Consider the following 22,998-nt stretch of genomic DNA (forward strand, 5'->3'; position numbering starts at 1 on the left):
CGAATTATGCCCATTTAGCATAATGGAGAGCAAGCAAAGGACCTACCCCAGTCACTAGCAACTCAGCAGCAAAGCCTCAAAACTCCCGAGTTTCACGGTATTCAGTCCGCCGGACCGAGCTGCCCCTTGACAACTACTTGGTGCCGAACACCCATGATGCGTTGAGCCTGCGGGACTCATTCATTGCACGGGTTATTCGCACACTGGATGACGATTGCTTGGTTGGGGAAAACGAGGCCACCAGCCTCATTTGTGTTTCACACGAGTGTAGCTATCATTATCAAGTCGCATTTGTCGTGGGGCCTGTGAACCACTCCTTCCACAGTACAGTAAGACTGCAAACCAGTCAGTCGTGAGGAAGGGGAACCGATCCCAATGTTATTTGCTGGAATAATTGAAAAAAAGCTGAAGGCCAAAATAAATCTCCAAATTCTCAGCATAGGTGCTGGCTCGCTTCACTCCTGTTCGTAGGCTGCTTCGCTCAAATGACTTTGCTGACTAAAAGCCATGGTTGCTAAGACATTTAAATGGTTTCCAGGGGAGCATTTTTCTGGATCTCATCAGCTGGCTGGAAAAAAAAATCCAAGCAATTTAAAGAATTTCTCTCTTCCGAAGGTTTGACTCCATTTCCTCTGACGTGGCTGGATGCAAAGACATTTCATATTGGCCAATCTCGCTTTTACTAAAACGGACACGAGGAGGCACGCTCTGGAGACTCCCATACTCCAAACCCAATTAAATACAACAATAGATGGCGCGTCTAAGCATCCCCCGACTCCCAGAGAGGAGGAGAACGTTTTCCACACGCGCGCGCGCGCAGATCTTCCTGCCTTTCCACCACAGACTCAGGATGAATAAAGTCGTGATAAACCACATTTTTTAAATTCCTCATTGTAAGCCCCCAAATCTATACCTCTGCACTCAGGCAGAGTGACTAGAAAATCTCATTTTCTACTCGGGGCTTCACCCATAGCAAACATCAGCTGCAAACTGCAGGCTTGATTTATTTCACGCCACATGCTCTTGTCTCACTTCCCCCCTCCCATGTCAAATTATTATTATTACCTGGCTGGATGGGAATGGTGTGGTGCCTGGAGCCAGCCCACACTTCCGAGACAGGGACAGAGTTTGGAAGGGAGGGACGGGGGTGGGGTGGGAAGAGCTTAAAAGAAACGCACCAACTTCTCTTACAAAAATCTTGTCTTGTAGGGGAGACAAAGGCTTGCATTTCAGCCCCAGATGTTTGCATTGGCTCCTGTGCTCCCGCTGGGGCAAAGGAAGAGTTCATTCCAGCACTGGGCTGGTTTCTCTAATACAGCTCTATAGTCTGGTAAAAGGATTCGTTCTGGATAATCCATGTTCCCGAGGCCTGCTATCAGATAGGGCTCCTGAAGACAGAAAGCGAAGTTCTGGATACGGTTGGCCGGTAGGGGCAGCACTGTGGGCTGGGCCCAGGCCCAGGGGCCCCTGCCTCGGTGCAGACTAAACTGGTGGCCAAGCCAGGCTGGGCATGTGCGACGTGGCGGGCCACGGGTGCTGGGCACCGCTGCAGCCAGACTGAGCCACGGTGCGGCAAGGGGCCTCCCCTGGAGCTTGGACCACACTGAATGCACCCAGCGGCTCCGCACCCCGGCACCAGCACCAGCACCAGCTTCAGCGCAGACCTTCAGGTGAGGGCAGCCGTGGCTCCTGCCCTGGGCCTGCGGGGCAGAGCATCCCGCTCCCCCTGTGCCGGCTGGGGACCAAGCCTGTGGCTGCAGGGCAGGGTGCCGGCTGTGGGGGCCCTGGACCCCAATGAATCTCAGTCTGTCCCTGATTTGGGGCTCTTCTGCAGCTCTTGTACTCACTTCCACAGGAGGTTTGCACTGTCACCCTGAGATGCAGCCCGGCAAGCCTATCTTTCATACTAGGGCAGGAATACACAGCCCTCCCTTTACTGTCATGGGAAAATCTGAGTGCCCTCTTTTTCAGACAAGGCGGCTACAAAAGACACACATGTAAATGCTTCATACTCTGGTGTGCGCAAAAGCATCTCTTTTATGGGCTTGGAAAGCATCTGGAGTACAAACACGTTGGTTTTTGAAACACTGGCTGGAACAGTTGCCGTTTGTCTGGGGGTTAGCCACGGCTGAACAGAATAGGCACCTGATACATTTCTGCTTGGCTCTTTCCGGGGCTGCTTGAAGGCTTGGTTTTCTTGCAGGGGCTAGGGCTTGATGTCCTGGAAAGGAATGGGAGGTCTTTCCCATGAATGACTCCATTTACAGCCCACCACCAGGCTCCTGGTCTTCTTGGTGCTCGACACAATCATGCACCAAAACTAATCCAGACGCTGGGAACACTCCCAGTTTCAGAGAAGGAAAAGTCAGTGATCTCTGCCCCGGTGAGCAAAATGATTTGTGGAGCTCTGTTTCTCTCCCTCGCACACAGCAACACCTACACGTGCTGCAAGAGCTTGGCCGAAATCAAGGTTTTACTGGGGAGAGAGGGAGTTCTTGAAACTCTGCTTGGAAGCCAGTGCACCACAGCTTCGCACTGCTCATACCGATCTGCTGCAGCCCTTGAGGAAAGACGTGCGGCTCTTGGTAGGTGGCTGGCCACCGGGATGCATTCGTGGACATCAGGCACCAGGATCCTCAGGTGAAAGTCACAAGGGAAAAATCACTTAGAAGAGGTCTCCGAGGCAAGGATTGCTTCTTGCTTCCACGTCTAAACAGAGCCTGGTACTATGTGGCGTTGATCATTGATGACTGTAGCCAGATCTGCCTTAATACAAATAAAGGCGTGGTTCGGACATGTAACAAGAAGGCCTGGCAGCCATACCAACACCATCCTTCAGGGTACTGTGGATGGATGAAGAAGAGGAGGAAGACCTCTGACAAGCTGGACCACCAACGTTAAAGACCGGACAGAATTAAGACAGCCTGATTGTACCAGGATTGCAAAAGACCGGGAAGAACGGAGGAAAGTTATTGCTACAAAGGTGCCCCAACAGTCAGTGCAGCCTCAGGACTGACTTGACTTGACCAGACTTGAATAAAAGACTGGTAGAGAGATGGGGATGGATAGAAGGGGACATACTGTGGCTTCGTGTCTTCGGAGGGGTTACGAGGACTTCTTCCCCAGGTAACTCCACTTCTCAGCTGGGGAGATTCCAGCCCGCTCGCCTGGAGAGAAACATCAAAAAAAGCACTCTAGATGGAGATCCCAGCCAGCCAGAGCCAAAGGGACACAAAACACACAGGGCTGACAGGGCACTTTATTTTTAAAGTGAGTAGACTGCCTGGTAGGAAGCAGTTTCCCATTAATGCTACAGAGCCCTGTCCTCCTGAGCCATTCCTGTCAGTCAAAGGGCCATCTGCAACAGAGGTCTCCAGTGCCCCTGTCCACCCTTTGCCTTGCACCCTAACATGCAGCACCCCTCACCCCACCACCCTGGGCGGATGCTACCCTGCTGTTCTTCAGAGCCTTCCTCTGACGCACTGCTACCAGGTTGCCTTCAGATAACTGCTCATGGGTCACGGCTGGAGAGGCGGCCAGCAGAGATTGCACCTGCTCTGCAAACCATCGTGGAAGAAGCGGGTGGAGCTCAAGTCAAGGGTGTGCAGGCAGTGGATCTTTTAGCTTTGCGTGTTGAAGGCCTCTAGCATGGCAATGTCATCCCAAATCGCCAGCACAACATAAGGAGGCTGGCATAAGAGCAACCCCGAAGATACCGCTGTTCCACAAGAGCCAGCTCCCTCCCTCGCACGCCCAGCACCCCAGGCCCTGGAGAGACTTGCAAGTCAGGGCTGTGGGCTGACTAACAGGAAAGCAATGCTTGGGAAGGCTTGAGGTGGGAGGTGGCCTCTAAGTCTTTGAAAGGAAATGTTTAGTGGATGGAAGAAAAATTGCTAATACAGCAGCCCGTGGCTTTTCCTATTTCTAGAAAAGAAATCAAAGCCATTGCCATACGTTAGCACTTAAGTCTTCTCTGCCCTCAATTTCCGACCATCTGTGCTGCTCTCTGAAACGGCCCTACTCGGGGTTTTTTTAATAAATTATATATGCATTTATTAGGCACCAGCCTAGTCAAAGGACTGAACGTATGATTTGCAGTACAATCCCAGCGGGAGGCATCCAGCAGCAATGATCCGTTACAGAACTAGAGCTTGGTTTCCTAAACACGCATTAAGGAACCAGGCCGCAACCATTTCTACTAAATCCTGTGCTCTGAGATCGGCGGAGCAAGAGGAAGGCATTAAGGCCCACTCTGAAACACAGCTACGAAAGCCAATACTTGTTACACATTATAATGTCTTCTCACGATGACACTACTGCCGCAAGACAAACGAAGGCAGCATCGGGGAAAGTTAATGTCACTGGCTAGCATTTACCCATCATTTTGCTGCATTTCATCTTCTCAATAGCATCTTTTTTTTTCTGTGATGCTATCTCCTCACCAAGAGAGCCAACCATCTTGCAAACGGGACGAATTACTCAGCCTCTGGTTTTGGAAAACGGACAATACATTGTCCGCCGGTCTCAAAGCATTGTGATATGTTAGGTCTCAAAATCCCGAGATCCCCATGTCATCATTCCCAACGTAAAGATGAGGAAACTGAAGAATTGAGGCAAACTGACTTTCCCAAGACCATATGTTGAGTCACTGGCCGATCCTCCCTCCTAATCCCTGCTCCAACCACCGTATCGTGCTCCCCGCCGCCAGTGCTCTATGTTGCAGTCGGTCAGATGAAGCATGGAGAAAGGGTTTTATAAACAAGCTCACACATGGCTGAGAAAATCCTCAGCCACGTCTCTAGTCCTCCTCGTTAGATCAGCAATGTTACGTACTTCTATACTAGGGCTCCGTTCTTTTTCAGCCTAGCAGGATCTCGCATGCTACCCCACAACAACCTTCTTTTCCTTGCCAAAGGCCTCTGATGTATCAAACTGAATGACAGCTGAGATCTCCCCAAGCAGCCTGGCACACATCATGTCCCTCCCTGTGCCTCAGTTTCTTCATCTGTGAAATGACACCACCACCACTTACCTACGTTTCAGGCTCCATTGCAAGGCACACATCATCGCACAAGCCTACTAAGGACTCTGTATCAATGCCCCTTCCAAAGGGCTATTCCTGATTACAATGAGTCTGTGATCAAGCAAATAACCAGCTCCTAGCCTACAGTAATCTAGTGCACTAGGCAACTATCACTTAGGAAAACAGAGGCATAAAATATATGATCTAAGAACATAATGTCTGTACAGATACGTCATCAATTCTTGGGAAACAGAAGTGTTGTAAGTCCTGGATCTGTTGAAATAATCTCGGCTATCAACTGGTACGAGAGGTGCCTTTCTGGTAAGCCAAAGATCTAAGCACCCAATGCTCCTCCCAGTCTGGTACCCTCTGAGCTGCACCATGAATGTCAGAATAAAGCCCCAAACCACCTTGCAAAGTCACAGATTTTTGGTGTTCCAAGCCAAAGTCACAAATATTTAAAGCTATGCCCAAGTAATGTGTCTGACACCCCCATGGCGCAAGACCTTGGAGAAAGATCATCTGGGTGAACAAACCATCTGGGTGACGTGAGCTAACCACAGTGCACATCTGGCCCATGCTCTCCTGACTCACCAGCTTGTGCAGGCTAGTGGGGAGGTCCAAATCAGAGCCGGTTTGATTTGCCTCTGGGCTCAGTGTGTAACCAGGACTCCCCTTTCATTAAAGTAATTTACTTACATCAAAAAAAAAAAAAAGGAATGACATTATACCCCCTACAGGCTCTCTGACCCTGGTCCCTTCTCACCTTGCCATCGCTTGGCTCCTCTGTACCCAACATCAACTGAAGCCAAATGAGGACAGAACAACAGCAGGTAGCTTTGAGGGCTGATATCCTTGACTGATAAGCAGCCCTCTGGCTTTGGCAAAAAGCCCCATCACCCAGCAACATGCCACTCTGGAGGAAAGGGGTGCGGCAGTGCAAACACCTTCGCCATCATCAACTAACATACTCATTAACACACAAACACACACACAGAGGACAAGGTCACACAGGCTGCAGGACAATTAGCAGGTCAGCAGGGTCACCCAAGGTCTGCTCAGGGAATCATCATCAAGAGGGTCTATAGCAAGCAGCGCTTAAACTCCCAATAAATGCTTTGCGTCTCTCAAACAACACACTCACTGTATGCATTTCTGGCACAGCATGGAACCTTTTAACTAGCAAAGAGCAGGAGGGACGGGATTCAGATCACTAGCAAGTGCTAATAAAAATCACTGCTTCTCCCTCTCTCTCTTTTTTTGGAAGAGCAGAGTCAGAATAATCCTTCTGAACCATCAAAGGCAGAGAGAGGGAGAAACAACAGCTGTTGAGATCAAACTGCCCAAATCTGCTATTTTAGCTCCAAACATATCACAATGGGTGGGATAGGGCTGTGGCTTTATTGAAAAGATGTTGCCCTTATGTGGGGCCTTTCAGCACAGGATCTCAGCGCACCTTACAAACATTTAATTAAAACTTCCAACCCACCCCCTGCCAGGGAGGTATTATAAACAGGCCTCGGGCTCAGACAGTAGTTCTCCAGTACAAGCGTCTCATTTTCCACGCTACCACTGCAATCAACACAATTATGGGAGTGGAGGAGCCCAAGCCCCAGAGAACTACCAATGCAGCGACCCTGGCAGCACTGAGCCCTCGAGCGTCTGGAGGAAAAGATGGGAAGCAGGCTAGTACTAGAGGGGAATGAAAATCATTGCTGGAACAGGAGGAAGAAGCCTACCCAGAAAACAAGCAGGATGAAAGAACTGACCGCCAGGAGGAAACAAGACGATAGGGGAGGCATGTGCGTGTGTATACATGTATGCATGCATGTACACTTGTGGCAGGGTGCCCATCAGCCAACTTACCACACATAGTTCAACCGGCAACAAAAAGAGGCTGGTCTGGCTTGTCCGAGAGACAGAAGTCAAGATGCAGGCCCGGGGCATCTTCAACAAGCATCTTCAAAGTTCAGCATGAACAGACACTAGTTAATCCCCTTGGCACCCCAACGTGTTACAGTAGCTGGCAGAGTGGGACTTCTGTTTGTGATGGTAAGCATATTTAAAAAAAAAAGTACTTTTGGACATGTGTCTTCATACTGCCAGGTGCAAGAAAGTCCCATCCAGATGCAACAGCCTGCCAGTATTCACCCAGGCTGGGGTAGAAACGCTTCCATGTATGCAAGCATGTGACAGCAGTGAAACCATAGGCTCGAGGCAGAGCGAATTAAGAGGGAGGCCCCATCAGGAAAGCAAACAGGCTCAGGACCAGGTCCAGCAGCCTGGCTTTGTCACCAACTCAGCATGTAACAGCAGATTTCACCCACTTTCCACAGGACTCCCACCTTGGGGAGAGCCTACCCCCCCAACTCAGGCTGCAAGAGGGATTCAGATTTTCAGGCAAAATTAATCCCATTTGTCCAGGGTGCGGCTCAGAGTTTATCCTGATGATGTAATGGTGCAAAATGATACCTCTGGTAGAGGCTCTCTGGAACCAGAGAAAACCGGACTCTCTCTCACACCCTCTTCCCCTCCATCCTGCTTGTGCAGTTGCAGTTAGGTCCAGATGTACTAATCTCCTATAAACCAAAAAGTGACCTCCCTAATTTTTCCCAGTCGTCAGTCCTTTCACTGAAAGGGAACGCAATGCCCCTTCCCAGCTGTCCAACCCAGCCCAGTTCTAATCCCGTCCAAGGGGAGAGCTTTCGACTCCCTCGTCCCAGCTGTCAGCCCCACCCTCAAGCTGGGAGATGAATCCCATGCACGGTGGTCCCCATCGAAGAGCTGGCAGTCGCCAACAGTTGCCATGTGCTAGCATCTGAGGATACCAGCGTTTTCCTCTGTACTGGCAACAGGAAAAAAAAGATCCTGGCAACTGCCGGCTAATTATCTGAAGAGGGGCGTCTCTGATCTCCATTTACGTATTATTCAATCAGGGTTAGCCACAGCTTTAAAGACAAAAAGTGCTTCCAGAGAACTGTGGCGACTTTCTCTCCGGAGGTCAAGATAACAGGGAATACCGGCCTGCTCCACTTCTGATCTGCTATTTGAACCTCGCAAGCACTAAGTATACAGAGCAAGGGCTGGCTTTTCAAGCAATTCCCCCATCACACCCACCTTTCCTTGGCTCCCCATCCAAAATTCACATCCAGGCACTACTCCCAGCCTGACATGCAAATGCCTTCCCCGCTCTCCAACCACCTTGCTCAATCCCTCATTCCACACATTCATTTAGCTTGAGAGAGTACTTCAAGGTCTCTTCTCGCCTCAATTTGCTTTTCTGCCTCCCAAGGCTCCTGCTGGGCTGGAAACAAGTCTGTGGTCTCTGCAGTTACTTTGGCCCACATCCTCACCAGGACATGGCCAGGGCTTTAGCTTTCTGAGGCCGATTCTCTTCCCCTCCGCTTCCTACCCTGCTCATTTCCGAGTCCCTGCGGGGGGGATCAGTGCCTCCTGACATTCTGCTCTGCCTTTCCAGGACTCCAGCATCTTTGTTTTCAGACCAGAGCCACATACTGCGTTTCCCAGCAGGAGGTCTAACCAGAGCATTTACAAAATGTCAGCTAATGCCCTAATGCAATGGAAGAAAGAGCAAGGCATTCAAAACACCAGCCACAGATTCTTTACATATTAATAGTCGGTTTCCATTGTTCGCCGTGTTTCAAGGCAGACACGATTTCAGCGACCACTTCTGCACCTTTCGGTCCTCTGCCATGAGTGAATCCTACGTACCGTCAGCACAACCAGAAAGACCTTCCACTTCTCCGGGAAGTCTCAGAGAAACAGACCCGACCAATTATAGCGCAGCTGGGCAAATACACAGGGTGTTCACGCTGCAGCTGCGAGAGCTCCCCTGCATACTCTTCATTATTCCCACTTCTTCTCCATTAGTGAATTTTGCATATTTATGTCTTATTTCTCCGCCTCATCAATCCTCCATCTCATTTCTCAGGCTGTACATTGCCCGTGTCACTTCGCTTCCTCCGCTACGATTTGGGCTCTGTAACACTATGGTTTGCCTCTAAACATGCTTGGAGAGACAGCTGGAAGATCCAGCAAGAGGATGTTCTGGAGCTGGGAGGTGCATTGCTGCAGCACTGGGAAGAGCAAAGCTCCTCCATGCTGCATAACCACTACAAAACGCTGCTGCTGATCTTGCTAATTCCAAGCCGGGCTTTCTGCTGCCACGTTCCCTTACGCTCCCCACAAACCTAGCTTCAGGAATTCTAATGTCCTTGCTAAGATGCTGACAAACCCTCCCCGCTTGGACAGCCACACGGCACGGAAAGGATGCCTGGGATGGCTGGGTTCAGTACCCAGCTTAAATGACCAACAGTCATATGAGAAATAACCTCCCTGTGCATTTTGCCCACACTTTCCAGTTAAACAGCAGGCTTTTCCAGGGACGGCTTCCAGCATTTGCACTGACACAAATGTATTGCTTGACCTTGCACAGGTTCTTTAGGGCTCTGTGCCTCAAGCAGCTTGTCTGGGAAATGCCTGAAACAAAATCCACCCAACAGGGGGTTGGGAGATGCAACTGGAGTCCGAACAAGTGAGAGATTGTCCGATGAAAGCAAAAACCATGCACGCTACACCACGAATGCTGGTTAAAGCAAAGGGTATCAACATGTAAGAGAGCCAACTCAGCATATATTACACATGCAAAAAAACAGTAGTAAAATTAATCAGCTTACCACTTCACTCTGTCACCAATTCATCCGCATATTAGGATGGTGCTAGGACACAGATACCCATTGATGTAGCCAAACATTTCAAAAAGACACCCATTGATCTAGGCAAACATTTAAAAAAAACCCACTGCAGATCCATTACACTGATCTGTAATGTGTTAGGAAGCCAGTTAACACAAAATAAATCAAACAAAAAAGCAACTCCTAGGTTATTCAGCATTCAACCCAACCTGAAAGCTCAGCAGCCAGCTTGTTACACACTGGAAGCAGGAGGTCTGAAATTATCTTTGGATAGTTCAAAGCTGCACTTAATTCGACATCTCTACCTTGAAAGGTGTCAACATCACAGATGCCTGCAGTGTGTAAGCTTTTAAAAAATGACAAACTATTAACTGACAAACCAAAGCAGCAAATGGAAAGCTACACGGCACAGAGGAGACGCGGCTGCGGTTTAAAGAATTAAACATCACTTTGGAATATTTTCCTTGGGACTTCTGTACCAGGGAAAAAGGGATGGAAAGGAAGGAAGAGAACGTACGTACAGAAAGACAGAGCGTGAGAGAAGTCTTAGCCATACAAAACGCACTGACTAGTCGAATATACGGCAGTTTGATTTCAGTGTTTCACTGGCCACAGCCCAGCTATCTTTCAAGATCTTTTCAGTGTCTTTACATTTCACTTCAAAATTTTCACAATGAGTAACAGATGATTATCTGTCCCAAGCTGCCTTGATCAGGGATGGGGGCAGGGAAGTGTCCTGATGTGATCACTGAGAAAGTGCAGTATCTTCTGACCATCCACAGATTAAAACCATGCCCTGTTTTTGATGGTGAGGATTTTGCTGAAAAGCAAGAATGCAAAACAAAGCATTTTACCCAGACGAAATTCAAGAGAAGTGAAACCCTACCCCAAGCAGTGCTGGCTAACCTCTCCATAAGCTGCTTTGTAACATGAAAAGCACGTCCAAGAGGGAGGGACCAAAACGCACAACTGCAGAAAATGCTTCGATTCTCTCCCGACTGGGGTCTGCTAACCAGGAGACATTCCACGCGAGCTCTCTCAGCACTAGAGGTGGTAACATTATATATCTGTTTCAAGTGTTAAGTCCAAAAAAAAAACCACCCCAAAAAGCAAAACAATCTGCTGCAATTCATATTCAAACATACAGCTGCTGGAAAAACAGAGCGCTCTGGTATACAAGTCATGACCCAAAGGCAATGCAAGATTTATGCCAGCTTTTCATCACAAAGGCCACAGAACCAACAGGCTCCATTACAAGACCTGATTGTGTACAGCAGTGGTTAAAGTTTCCATTACTTCTTATGAGCTGTAAAACAGGGGGTGTGTTTGTTGCTCTAACACACAGTCCGAGTTCAATCCAGAAGCCCCTGAAGTCAGCACAAAGACCCTCAATGACTACCACGGGTTTTTAGAATGGATGCTAAATTCCTGGCGCTAACTCAGGGATGGAGATCAGCGCCGCAGGACACCTTGACAAGGCGCGTTAGACGCAGTCTTCCACCTGGGTAGGTGCACTGCAGCACAAAAACACATAGATAAAAGATGAAATGGTAGCTCTGTTGGAGTCAGCAGTATTTTTCCACTGATTCAAACAAAGCCAAGAATTCACCTAGAGACGCTCTTCCTGCAGTGAAACAGATTCCAGCAGACCCCTGCTAGGACTTCGGAAACTTTGGGATCATTTGGAAAAGCAGCAACAAAAATGAGAATTCAAAAATGTCCTGGCTCAGCTGCCTGCCTTCTGATGTGGAAATGCTGAATAAATTTTCCATGCTCAGATGTCTCCAGTCACAATTTCAATTTCATTGTTGTGATTATCTGTCGTTAAGAAAAAAAAAAAAAAGCTTGGTATTTTGTACCTTTTAGGGGAAAGGAGGGACTCTCTCAGCTTCCACAGATTTACAGTCGCTTTCCTTCCCCTAACACTGTGTAGCTGTGCAGAGAGTGCTGCTCTAATAATTTACTTTTTTCCTGGAATAAAATTGAGATGTTTAGCTTTGCAACCCGAGAGCAACAAATAAAACTGCCAAAAATGCATTTTTAAACTAATGTTTTCATCCCAATATCTGGATTAAAACGTCACAATGAAAAACAGCACGTTGGCTGCTCTTGATTACTTTGCAAGCTCTCCCATCCTGGTGCTGCAGAACTACTGGATTTCCAAGCAAACAAAGAATCTGCCGGGGCTGCTAACACCCTGTCACTCACCGGGATGTCAGGTCACAGAGAATATTTTTTCACACACAAATCCCCACAATTCAAAAATTTCACCCAGCCCAAAAATACCAAGTCAGAAAGACAGCTGAAAGCGATTACACAGATATTTTTATACTTGGAAACTCAAAAGCTCCTTAAGTGATTTACAAAACCTTTTGTTAGACACAAATCCTGCATCTGGTCTAGCCACTTGCACCCCAGATCTCAGCCATATGGCGGTTTCAAAAGGCAAGGCTACGAGCCCCTGAAAGTTGCGGTTGACACCGAGAATGCAGCCCAGGTAGTTTTCATAATTGCATATGCCTCAACTTAATGGCCATTTATGATTCCCCGCTCTTTGTCCTGACACCAACATCTGTCTCTAGCAAACATGCTTGCTAGCTTGCTTGCTTGTAGAGGCTTGCCTCTGGGCAGAGGGCTGGGCGCACTCTGGTTGGCTATTGTAGGGTTGCTACAAATGCTGGGCTTTGCACGTCAGTTGTCCTAGGGATCCTGAATTGCGCACCATGGTTTGCTACTGGGGGTAAATGCTCTCATAATGGAAGATCTTCTTGCATAGATGCTTTAAAAAGCAAAACAAAAAACAAAAAAAAAAACCAAAGAAGGAACAAGCACTTATTTGGGGGGAAAAAGGATGAAGCGCACACGTAAGAGTAAAGACATGTTATGTGCTTCCCAATTTCTCTCTTACGAAGTAGGTTGGTTCTGTTTAAGTACCTAGGCAAAACCCTTGCCCACAGTGTTATAGATGCTGTCTGTCAATATATATTTCAGCTAGATACCTGCTGTCATCACCTGCACATATCATTTCAGCTACCAAAAAGATTATGGATGTGCTCCTTTTCCTCCCTTCTTTAAGTAAAGAGATTCCACTTCTCTTCACGTAAAGAGAGCATGTCAACCGAATCCAAGTTTCCAATCCAACTTGGGAGAAAAAATAAATAAAACCTGTGCACATGAAATCCAGGACGCGGGTCATTCAAAGCCATGACGCCCACCAGAAGCAACCTTACCAACACTTCATTTCAGCCCGGGTAAAACAATAGCCCTCTGAGATTCCTCCTCTACCAAGTCCGCAACTCCCTTTTCAGACAACTCTTATTAAACATTTGCAGAATAACGCTGTTATTAAACCCTTGCAGAAAGGCAATTACATCTCAGAGTTGCTAATTAAACCCCAACATGGCGCTATCAACCTCAGAAGAAGCAGATGCAGCTCCTATGGAAGAATTTCTGAGCTAAGCCTCAGATCCAGACAAGAAAGCAAGCGGCAAAGGATGCAACTTGCAATCCAATGGTGCAAAAAGGGAAGGAGGCAGGAAAATAAGTGTGGTGTAAAATAAAGCTGTTTCCCACTTCAGAACAGAGATGTAGTTGCATCCTGGTTAGTTTTTCTTCTGACTCCCCTTCATCCTACCTTCTTTTTGCCCCTGAAAACCTAAGCAACCTGGGAAATGAGCCAAAGGTGAAAGTTTAGTCCAATGGAAAACACGGCCAACATTCAGTAAGGTGCGATGAAAATGATGTGCAGGGAGACAGCACATTGGGGTGGCTACTCTCCAGCTAGCATTACCTATTTTCCAAAAGGAGATGGATTGCATGACCCTCTCCAACACCCTGGGCACAATCTGCCTGCTAATATACCCTGGTCCTTGCTGCAGCAAAACAGACTTCTCGACTCCACCTCGAGTGAAGGTCTGAGCCCAGACATGAAGAAAGAGCTTGGAAGCCCGGGCCAGAGGAGAAGGCGTTGCCCAGTCCCGAGTCTGGATCCGTTCCTCCGGCCGGGCACGCACACATGTGGGGAATGTTTACATGACTGAGGTTCTCCGAGCCCTGTCTAGCAAAGGGAAACTGAAGCTGTTATTAAGTCAGCTTTCCCAAACTTGAGCAGCTGTTCGTGCAAACAGATAACAACAGGGTAACGTTAAACCAAAACCCCAAACAAAAAACAACGCGGTGGACGAACATCTCCCTCCTGTCTTCCACTCAGCGATGCTGACCATTATCAGAGGACAAATCAATTAGCAACAGCTGCCGGCAACTACCCAAATCCTGTCTTGAACAGCTTAATTGAAGGATGAGTATTAAAAGTGGAAGGCCCAGAATCATGCTAAGCCCATAACAGTCTTGCTCTTAAGCAAACCCATGGTATGGCAACCTATGGCTGAGAAGGAGATATAACGTCATCCTCTTCATTAGTCAAGGGCCTCCCCAAGTCCAGATGTTTGCCGATTTCCACTGCCCCCTTAAATATCTGGCTTTGGAGACTGACAGCTATACACTAAAGTTATCCAAATTCCACTGGTGGCTGCAAGCAGCACAGAACGCTATGTCCTCGGTAATTATGAAGTTACTGTCATAGGCGATGAAGAGCGCCTGGTTCCCGTGACACAGACCACGCCGCTTATACCAACGACCACGGAATGAGATTACATCTTGATTTACAAACGTGGGGAAAATTATTCATGTTGTGTCAGATCTTCAAGTGGGAGAAACAAGCTTCTGTGCGCTCTTACATTTTGAGATATCGAGTATTTTAGCCACTTACCATTTAGCTCATTCTCCGTTTGTTCTTAAAGCATGTGTCATCTATGTAGCTCATTCCAGTTTACCTAAGGATAGAGGTGCCTGTGGTACGTGACAGAGAACCTGATGCAGCTTCTGCATACTGCTTATACTGTTGCCATAGGTACCCTAACCACTATGCAGATATTATGGTGCTGTTTGCTAAAGATAGACGTGGCAAGACATTTACCTGGTCACAGCTCATTCTAGTTACAACTGATCCAGAAGCGGCATGTGATATAATTCAGTTCCAGGGTTTTATGGGTGGTGCACTGGCAGCGGTAAAGCCTCTGATGAGAATGGTTTAGTGGCAAGAGGAGAACTGGCTTTGGAGGCAGAAGACAAAAAGTTCTAGTTGCCAGGGCTCCACCACAGACTTCCCATGTGACCCTGAACAAGGGCTTTTTTTCCCCCTCCCCATGCTCCAGATCCCCATCTGCAAAATTGGGTAGCGCTTCTTCCTCACTGGGCTGCGTGTCGACACCATTAGCCAAGGAGTGTAGCTGGCATCGCTGAAGCCAGCATTGGTGCTCCATTACCAAACATGTCATGCAAAATAAACAGGGAGCTTGTTTCAAAGTATAAGAAGCCTGTTTGTGTGCAACCCCCTGGATGTCCTCCAACAAAACAAAACAATCATGCATGCACACACAGACTTAACACTATTTTCTTAACTCTTTTCCCCCCTGGAACAGATCAGTTGGGGGTGTGAGCAGTGGGGCGTGCTGGCACACTATCCTTGCTGTATTTTATAGCACCTAAAAATACATTAGGCATTTTACTGAACATGCAATGTATGCATCCCCAGCCCCTCTGCCTTCAGGTCTGTAGCTGCTTTGCAATTAAGAAGTCACATCTCAGGATGTCTTTCCCATAACAACAGCTTGAAGGAAGTTTTGGCATCTGCTGTATCCCAATCAAACTCACTACACAGCACAAGGTTCTTCCTACAAGACTTTCCTCCTCCTGGTTGTTGGTTTTACGTCTTCCAAGTTTGTCACGGGAGACAATCATCCTCAGCTGTGAGGGACTGCTAAAGAAGAAAAGTTTTATGTATGGGTGGAATCGGACTGAACTGTGTCGGTGCCTAGCCAACATGGATTGTGCTGGTAAACCCATCAGATCTAGCAGGCTTACCAAACCAAGCCTCCACTAACATACAGAAGAGCAAGCACGAGTTTTACACTGCTTTTTTGAAAAGGTTTTTGGTTTTTTTAACTGTTTAATATATTACCAAGACTATTTTAAAACACACGGGGCAATAATCAAAATGCAAAGTGAATTGCTATGCCATTTTGACAGCATCTGTCGTTGCAGTTAAAACAGTGCAGATATATTAGATCAAACCCAGACCCCGGCTCTGCAGAAAGGATCTCCCAACAGCTCTCAAGCAAATGTGAAACCAGGACAGTGACTGCTCTATTACTGGGTATTTTGGAGCACCTACCACTGTAATATGCTCCTGCACAACAAGCTTTGCAGAACATCAGTCCCTCTCTTCCCCAGAGCCTCACAACCTTGGGGATGAATCAAGTACCCAGCCAATGGCCGGCCTTGCAGCCAAGACTGTGATTCAGAGGATCAAACCCAAATCCCAGTTTTGCCAGAGACTCCTGGCACAACCTTCACCAAGTTATAGGATCCCTCTGCGCCTGCTGCACATCTGCCAAATGCTCTTGGTCTGTCAAGCCTAGGTAGCTTTGGAGCAGGGACTGGCTTGTGCTGTCTTTGCACAGCTTCTCCCACCATGGGACCTTTGCTCAGCAGGGGCTTTTAAATGCCAGCACAATACAGATTTTTTTTTCCTGACCAGCAAGGGCCCACGGGGTACTGAATATACACTAAAGTGCCCCCAATTCCCACTGGCACTTATTTAAAAAGCAGAGAGTTTGTGCTTTTCTAGATGAGTTAAGTCAACTTACTATTTAAAATCTGTCTATTCTACAAGGAAGCTTCTAACTGCATAAGCTACAGGTTATAAATCTGCTGTTTAGAAATCTGATATCCTGGCATAATTGGCCTTATAACTTACAAATAGACTCTCTGTTATCCAGAGATTAAACTTTCTCCAAAGCTACATCACATCTACTTAGTTTTGAAAATATACAGCACAAGCCTCAATTACTTTGTGCTCCGCACCAAAACAAGCCCAAATAACACGGGGTTTCTGGGAGTAAGGATTTAAGATCCTGTAATCTTTTATTTAATGGTTTCTCACAATCTAGTAGATGGAGGGTATTGACCAGAATGTAACGTTAATGCCGCCTCCCACTTTTACAGCTTCTCCAGATCTGAATAAACTGAGAAGAGCTTTTAAAGAAAATCTTCCAGATGTAATTCCCACCAGCTAAATAATTTTCAATCTTCTCTATAGAGGAATGCCAACTTCTAATTGGAACCACAGTCTTCTCGTGCTCTGAAAGGAAAAGGAGCTGCAAACTGCCTGAAATTGCTGATACTAGCGAGAGACTTTATACAAAAATAGGGTCAAGAGCGAGAACTTTGATTTCTGTGCAAGATAAAGCTCTCCCTACCAACCCCTCGTTAAATAAGGCCCCAATCCTGAGCCTTAACTCATATGCTGAACGTCACACAGGAGCGGCCCCTTGGCTTGAAAAGACAAGAGACTCTGTAGGAATGAGAACTCGAGGCAGAGGTGATATCTTTTATAGGACCAACTAGATTATTGCAAAAAAACTCTTTTCATTGCAAACTTTCGAGCACAAGCACCCTTCTTCAGGCATAGGAGAAAAGCTTGTAAAAGTTCTCCTAGGTAGAAATGAAAGTACAGGAGCTTTACCGCACCTTCAACTCTCTTATGAAATGTGAACTTTCATTTCCACCTAGGAGAACTTTTACAAGCTTTTCTCCTATGCCTGAAGAAGGGTGCTTCTGCCTGAAGAAGGGTGCTTGTGCCCGAAAGCCTGCAATTAAAGATTTTTTTTGCAATAAACTAGCTGGTCTGATGAAAGATATCATCACCCCTCCCACGAGTTCTCATTCCTTTTGCCTCTAGACCAATACGGCTACAACCTGGATAAGAGACTGTGTAAGCATTTGCAGAATTAGGGCTTTAGCGATTCATCCTATGTCAAGGCGCCCAAACCAGCATGCGGCGTCCCACTTAACACGCTTGACCCGACTTTGGGAGGACAGGGCATTTAAGACTCACAACTCTACTTCCACTGAACTTTCTCCTCTAAGGTGCCGTGCACCTACAGCACAGGGCCAGCTTCAAGCACTGCCAAGAGCACAGGGTTCGCAGCCACTTGGCAGAGAGACAGTCAGCTGTTTGATCCTAGGGACGTGCTAGCTGAAGGGTTCAGGCTCCAAACACCCCGCGGGGTTTAAAGTCTGGATCCGACATCTTTCAACTCAGGCCCCTCGGGAATTTCTAGGCGAACTTTTTAATCAAAGACCGAGCTGGGAGCATTCACCTGAGACTTCGGTCTCATTCCAAGCCACGCACATTTATTTTCTGCGCCTGCAAGCACTGAATAACCGATACAAAGGAGCCTGCCCTCTCATCATACAACACAGAAATGCCCACTGCTTTCAAACTGTGTAGTAATACTCTAAAAAGGTGCCTTAAAAAATGACACTGCGGGGCTCCCCATTCATCCTCTCTCAACGGCTTTCAGAGCAGATTATCTTTAGATTTGTAAAGAGCAACTTCCAACGCTGCACACTCAAAATGGAATCTGAAAACCCAGCCGCTGCCTTTCTGCCTCCAGCAACCTTCACCCTCCAGGTCCCTCCAGCATCTTATTGTCTGTTCTTTGTCTTTCCGGATTAAAGCTCCTCTTAGCATCAAACGTATCAGCACTTAAGTAAATGTCAACAATGGGCACCGTTGCTGGAGTCCGGCCGATGTTTCAGCTTGGGGATTCAGGGAGCAGGGCAGATTGCAGGTCGCTTTCCCCCCGGGCCGCGCTGGCTGCGCGCGGCTGGCAAAAACCAAGAGCCCGGTCTGGCAGGCGCACGAACCCCAAAGCCTACGTGCAACCCCACGGGCATCAGCAGAGCGCCAAGCAAGCCCGAGCGTTTGGCCAACGTGCGTCCGCTCCTGCAACCGGGCTCGGAGCTTTCACGCCGGGGCCGGGGCCGCTCGCTCGGCTGACAAAGCCGTCTAGGAGCCGGCGTTTAATCGAGACGGGACCGTTTTATGCAGCGACTCTTCGAACCACATCTGCTTGGACGCACACGTACATATGGCACATATACACACCACGATTCTTCCCCCCTCGGGGGATTATTTATGGAAACGCAAGCATGTCACAGGAGGAAAACCGTAACCGCCAGGCAAGGGGGGGACCCCCAATAACGGCACCGCCCCCACCCGACGCTTGCCACCGCCGTTCCCCGCAGGCCGCGATCCTGCCCTGCGCCCCTGCCCGAAAGCGGGGGGACGGAAACTCGTTTTCGGTGGCGAACGAGACACCCCAGGCCTGGGCGTCCCGCCGAAAGGCGGCGAACCCGACGGCCTGGGCGCCCGGGCTCGACGCGGCTCTTCCGGAAGGATCCCAGCCAACGGTCCCTCGCGGCGCTGGGCGACGGCCTGCGCCCATGCCACCTCACCCCGCCCGGCGCCCACCCCGACGCGACCGCGGCCCCCGAGGAGGGCGGGCGGGGGCTCCCACCTTGCGGTGCTTGTCGGCGAAGGGCAGCGCGAGCCAGGGCATGGCCCGCAGCGCCTCCTGCCACTGCGGCTGCTCCTGCTCGGCCGACACGAAGACGATCTCGAGGCGCTGCGCCCCGCCGGCCGCCGCCTCGGCCCGGAAGCGCCCGTAGAAGGCGGCCAGGCTGGCGCCGAGCGGCGCGCACGGGCCGCCCAGGCTGCAGCCGAAGTAGAGCCCCACGAGCGAGACCCCGCGGCCGCCCAGCGCCGCCACCGGCACCTCCTCGCCGTCCGCGCCCACCAGCGCCTCGCCCAGCACCTCCGCCAGCGCCGCCGACATCCCGCCGCCCCCGCGCCGCCCCCGCGCGCACGCACGGCCGGCCGGACGGACAGCCCGAGCGCGCCAGCCCGCCCGCAGCCAGGCAGGGGGCGCTCCGCCGCCAGCGCCCCGCCCCCGGCCACGCCCCGCCCCGCCCCGCGTCCCGCCGCGCGCGCCTCCTCCCTGACAGGGTTCGGGCCTGCCCGGCCGGCTCCCGGCGCCCCGTCCTCCAAGCGCGGGGGCAGCCCGCCTCAGCGCCCACACCCTCGTCTCCGCTCCCCGGGTGCCCGTGCGGGGCCTCGCCGCGAAAGCCCCGTCCCCCCGAAATCAAGAGCTCCCCTCCACCGTCCGTAGGGTTTCGGTGGGAGTCTGTCGTCGTACTTGCCAGGGGGAGCACACCGGCGTCTTCAGCCCGCCCAGTCAGTACGAGTTTCTGGGCCGCTGCTCCGATGCAGTTCGGAAAACCAGAAGGCAGGTTGTAACACCGCTGCGTGCTACCTTGCTGGCTGATCCCTGGCTGGAAGATAGCTGAGGCGGCAGCCCCAGTCCAGCAGGCACAGGGCTGTGTTTCTCTTTACTCCAGAAACTGCTGGTCAGAAGAAAGTTCAGCCCAAGCCTCTGGAGCAGCAGGGCCTAGCTCTTTCTTGCCTAAAACTTACGTGCACAAGCGTGCAAAATAATCCTGCGTTTTGACCACAAACGTCAATGCCCGGAGCTGGGCTGCTGGGTCTATCCCAGGGACGCTGGCAGCTACAAGTCGCGTTAAGCCAAGCACTCGAGGCACGACAGCATGAGTAGAAGGTCCCATTGTGTCTGCGACCAAACACTTGTTTTCCAAACCACGTTTATCTCTTGCATGGCTCCCGAGGCAAACGCTGTCTCGGCCTCGGAAAGTGAAACCAGCTGTACGCAGAAGTCGGAGCTGACCCCGCTGCGCTGCTCCGCTGTCCGTCTGGCAGGGGCACAAGCGGAAACAGGGATATGGAAACTGGACATCCCAGATGATTTGCTTTACAGGCAGATCCCTGTGCACTCGGAGCGCTCGCTGCAGGACTGGGACCCAAATACCAGGTCCTCGGCTCTTCTCCACCAGCTGAGCATCTTCCCCAAAGACAAAAACACCCCACGTCCTGACAGTCCACTGGGCTACAAGACAAAGGGCTACCTGTTCCTGTAACTAATGGCGCACAGGCAAGTGGTATCACAGCTTCCCATCTGTGAGTTCCCCACCCTCGCAGCCAGGTACCTATCTCGAGACAAGCGGACTGAGCACAGCCTTTACTAGGAGTCTGGAGCAGGGCTCCGATTCACACCCCTGGAGCCCTAGCAGGGCCTTGCTCTGCCGCCACACCCACGCTTTCCTGGTCCACTTTCCCATAAAAGCTTATGAGGACTCCAAACCTACTTTTTTTTTTTAATATACATATATAAACACACACATATGATAGCGGGGGTGTGTGTGTGTGTGTGTGTATGAGAGAGAGAGTATATACATGTATAACAATTTTTCCTTCACACCCTCAAGCCACATTAAGAAACGCACTTCTCAGGCCCTCAGCACCGCACTGATCACCCAGATCTCACCAGCACGACACACACGCATGGGAACAGCCCCACTGAATTCACTGGGATGATTCAGGTGAGCAAGTGGTGCGTAAGCATTTGCCAAATCCAGTCCAAAATAAGGCTTGAGCTCCCTAATTTTTTGCCTCCCTTGTTTAATCGTTTCAGCCTATGACTCGCACAGTCTTATGTTTTGTGAGAGAAGCACAGACACACATTTTACAGCTTTATCCCTTTCCACTTTTAACAAGCCCCTGAAACGGGTAGTTTCCAATTGCCAGCTGCTGCAAAGAACTTCCCTAATTTATGCCACGTTGTTAGTACGCTGTTCATCTGGCTTCATACCGCTGCTGCTCTCAGTTGTACTAAAAATTGCTGTGCAGCATCCAGAATACCTCTGGGGGAGGTGGGGGGTGTCTTTTTAAATAAAATTATTATTCTCATGATTATTATTACAGCATCACCACCTTTCTTGTCTTCTGCCAAGACCTGCTCCCTAGAGGTGATTCAAAGGAGATGTGTTTTGTCTTGTATTTATTTGCTCTGCTCTCTACCTGATCGAGGGAGTGGGACTCTTCAGGGCAGGAAATATGTTTTTCAGTCAACACCCCAAAGCCTCTGACAATGTTCTGTGTGAGAAGGAGAAATGGTTTTTCTTTTGATCGCAGTCAATTATTTTGATCCCTGTGTTCAGTTAATCAAGTGAAATGGTTGGTGCGCTGCAGAGACAGAGCAGCTGTTTCCTCACTCACACAAATACAGTTAAGATTACTGCATATGGTAACTTTGCAGGTGTGAGCAAAGAGACTGACTCTAGCAGACGAGTCACACGAGCAAGGTTACGCCAGTGCTTGAAGGCCCCGGTTCCACAATGCGCATGGCCCAGAGCACTCACGGCAAGATCAAAACAGACATCACTAATCTGTATCGACAGAGAAGGATGGAACAGGCAGGAAGCCAACAAAGACTTCTAAATACACGAGTTTCCTGTTCTTAAAGGGACACTGTCAGCTTGAATGTTTCAAATGAATCTGAAAAATCCCCAGCCTGCTTTTTTTTGTCCACTGCAATTTTTTTCTTTCAAACTAAAAATCCATTTAAATAAGTCTTTGCAGAGGTTTTTGTAAGAACAAGAAAGAAGCTTACTGCTTAAGAAAGTGCCCGAGGGAATGAACGACATAAAATTATACAAAGCGCTGTCAAACAAAACAGAAGAAAATAAGAAGTTATTTCTCTTTTTCCCCAGCTATCGATAACTCTTTTCAGTCCTGGTGACTGCGGACGTTCTTTGGAACAACGGTCTCAGACAGACGTGAACATCAAGTTGACGGTGTCCTGTTCAAACCAGTGAAGGTGTCACAGGGTAAAAATAAATAAATACTGGGAGTAAGAAGTTATCAATACAGTTAACAAGGTTCAAGTGACATCTAGCGGCCACAGACAGCAGCTTAGTGGAGACCAGACTGGAAAATTGTATAAATATAACCATACGTTTCATACCTGAACTGAAAACGGAGTCACAGTCCAAGGTGAGGTTGCCAGCACATCCTGCTTGGGCTCTTTCACACCTACATTTTGCACAAGCCTCAGACCAGTTATGCCAGAAGCCACCCAAAATGGGAGAAAGGGATGTGGCAAGTAGGAAGATAGGTGGAAGCTAAGGAGAAGGGGAGAGGAGCAGGCTGTAGGAGACCCCTTGATGGCTGAGGGAGGGGACAGGTACTAGGAAGATGCTGAATCTGAATTATCAGTATGTAAATATTTGTAAATGACCTTCTGATTATCTTGCTACTGCAGACAGACCCCAAACAAACTCCAAGATGCAAGCAATCCCAGCCTCTTGGGAGATTAGAATATGAACCTTGAGGCCCCAGGCCACCTTTGTCTCTAGGAGACAAATATCTGTTTCCTTGTCGGTGGAGACCTGGCTTTCCAAGTGCCAGCAAGACTGGGGCTTTTTCATAGATTTCATAGA

The 22,998-nt window shown here is 49.1% G+C and overlaps 1 protein-coding gene across 3 annotated transcripts in view; it reads right to left on the reverse strand.

Annotated features, from left to right (window-relative positions):
• Positions 1-22,998, reverse strand: part of NXN (nucleoredoxin) — a 69,488-nt gene that overhangs the window by 43,815 nt on the left and 2,675 nt on the right. Inside the window, exon 1 of one of the 3 annotated variants that reach the window (XM_090026420.1) lies at positions 19,164-19,572. The exons of 1 other annotated variant lie outside the window; for it this stretch is intronic. In XM_090026420.1, the coding sequence (XP_089882546.1) occupies positions 19,164-19,481 (318 nt within the window). In that variant the 5' untranslated portion in view covers positions 19,482-19,572. Of the gene's footprint in view, positions 1-6,889; positions 6,986-19,163; positions 19,573-22,998 lie in introns of those variants that run through there. One more of the 3 variants, XM_090026421.1, reaches the window with a different exon arrangement.

Source organism: Crocodylus siamensis, chromosome 13 (assembly GCF_052110815.1).
Source record: "Crocodylus siamensis isolate JL-2025a chromosome 13, ASM5211081v1, whole genome shotgun sequence".
NCBI lineage: Eukaryota > Metazoa > Chordata > Crocodylia > Crocodylidae > Crocodylus > Crocodylus siamensis.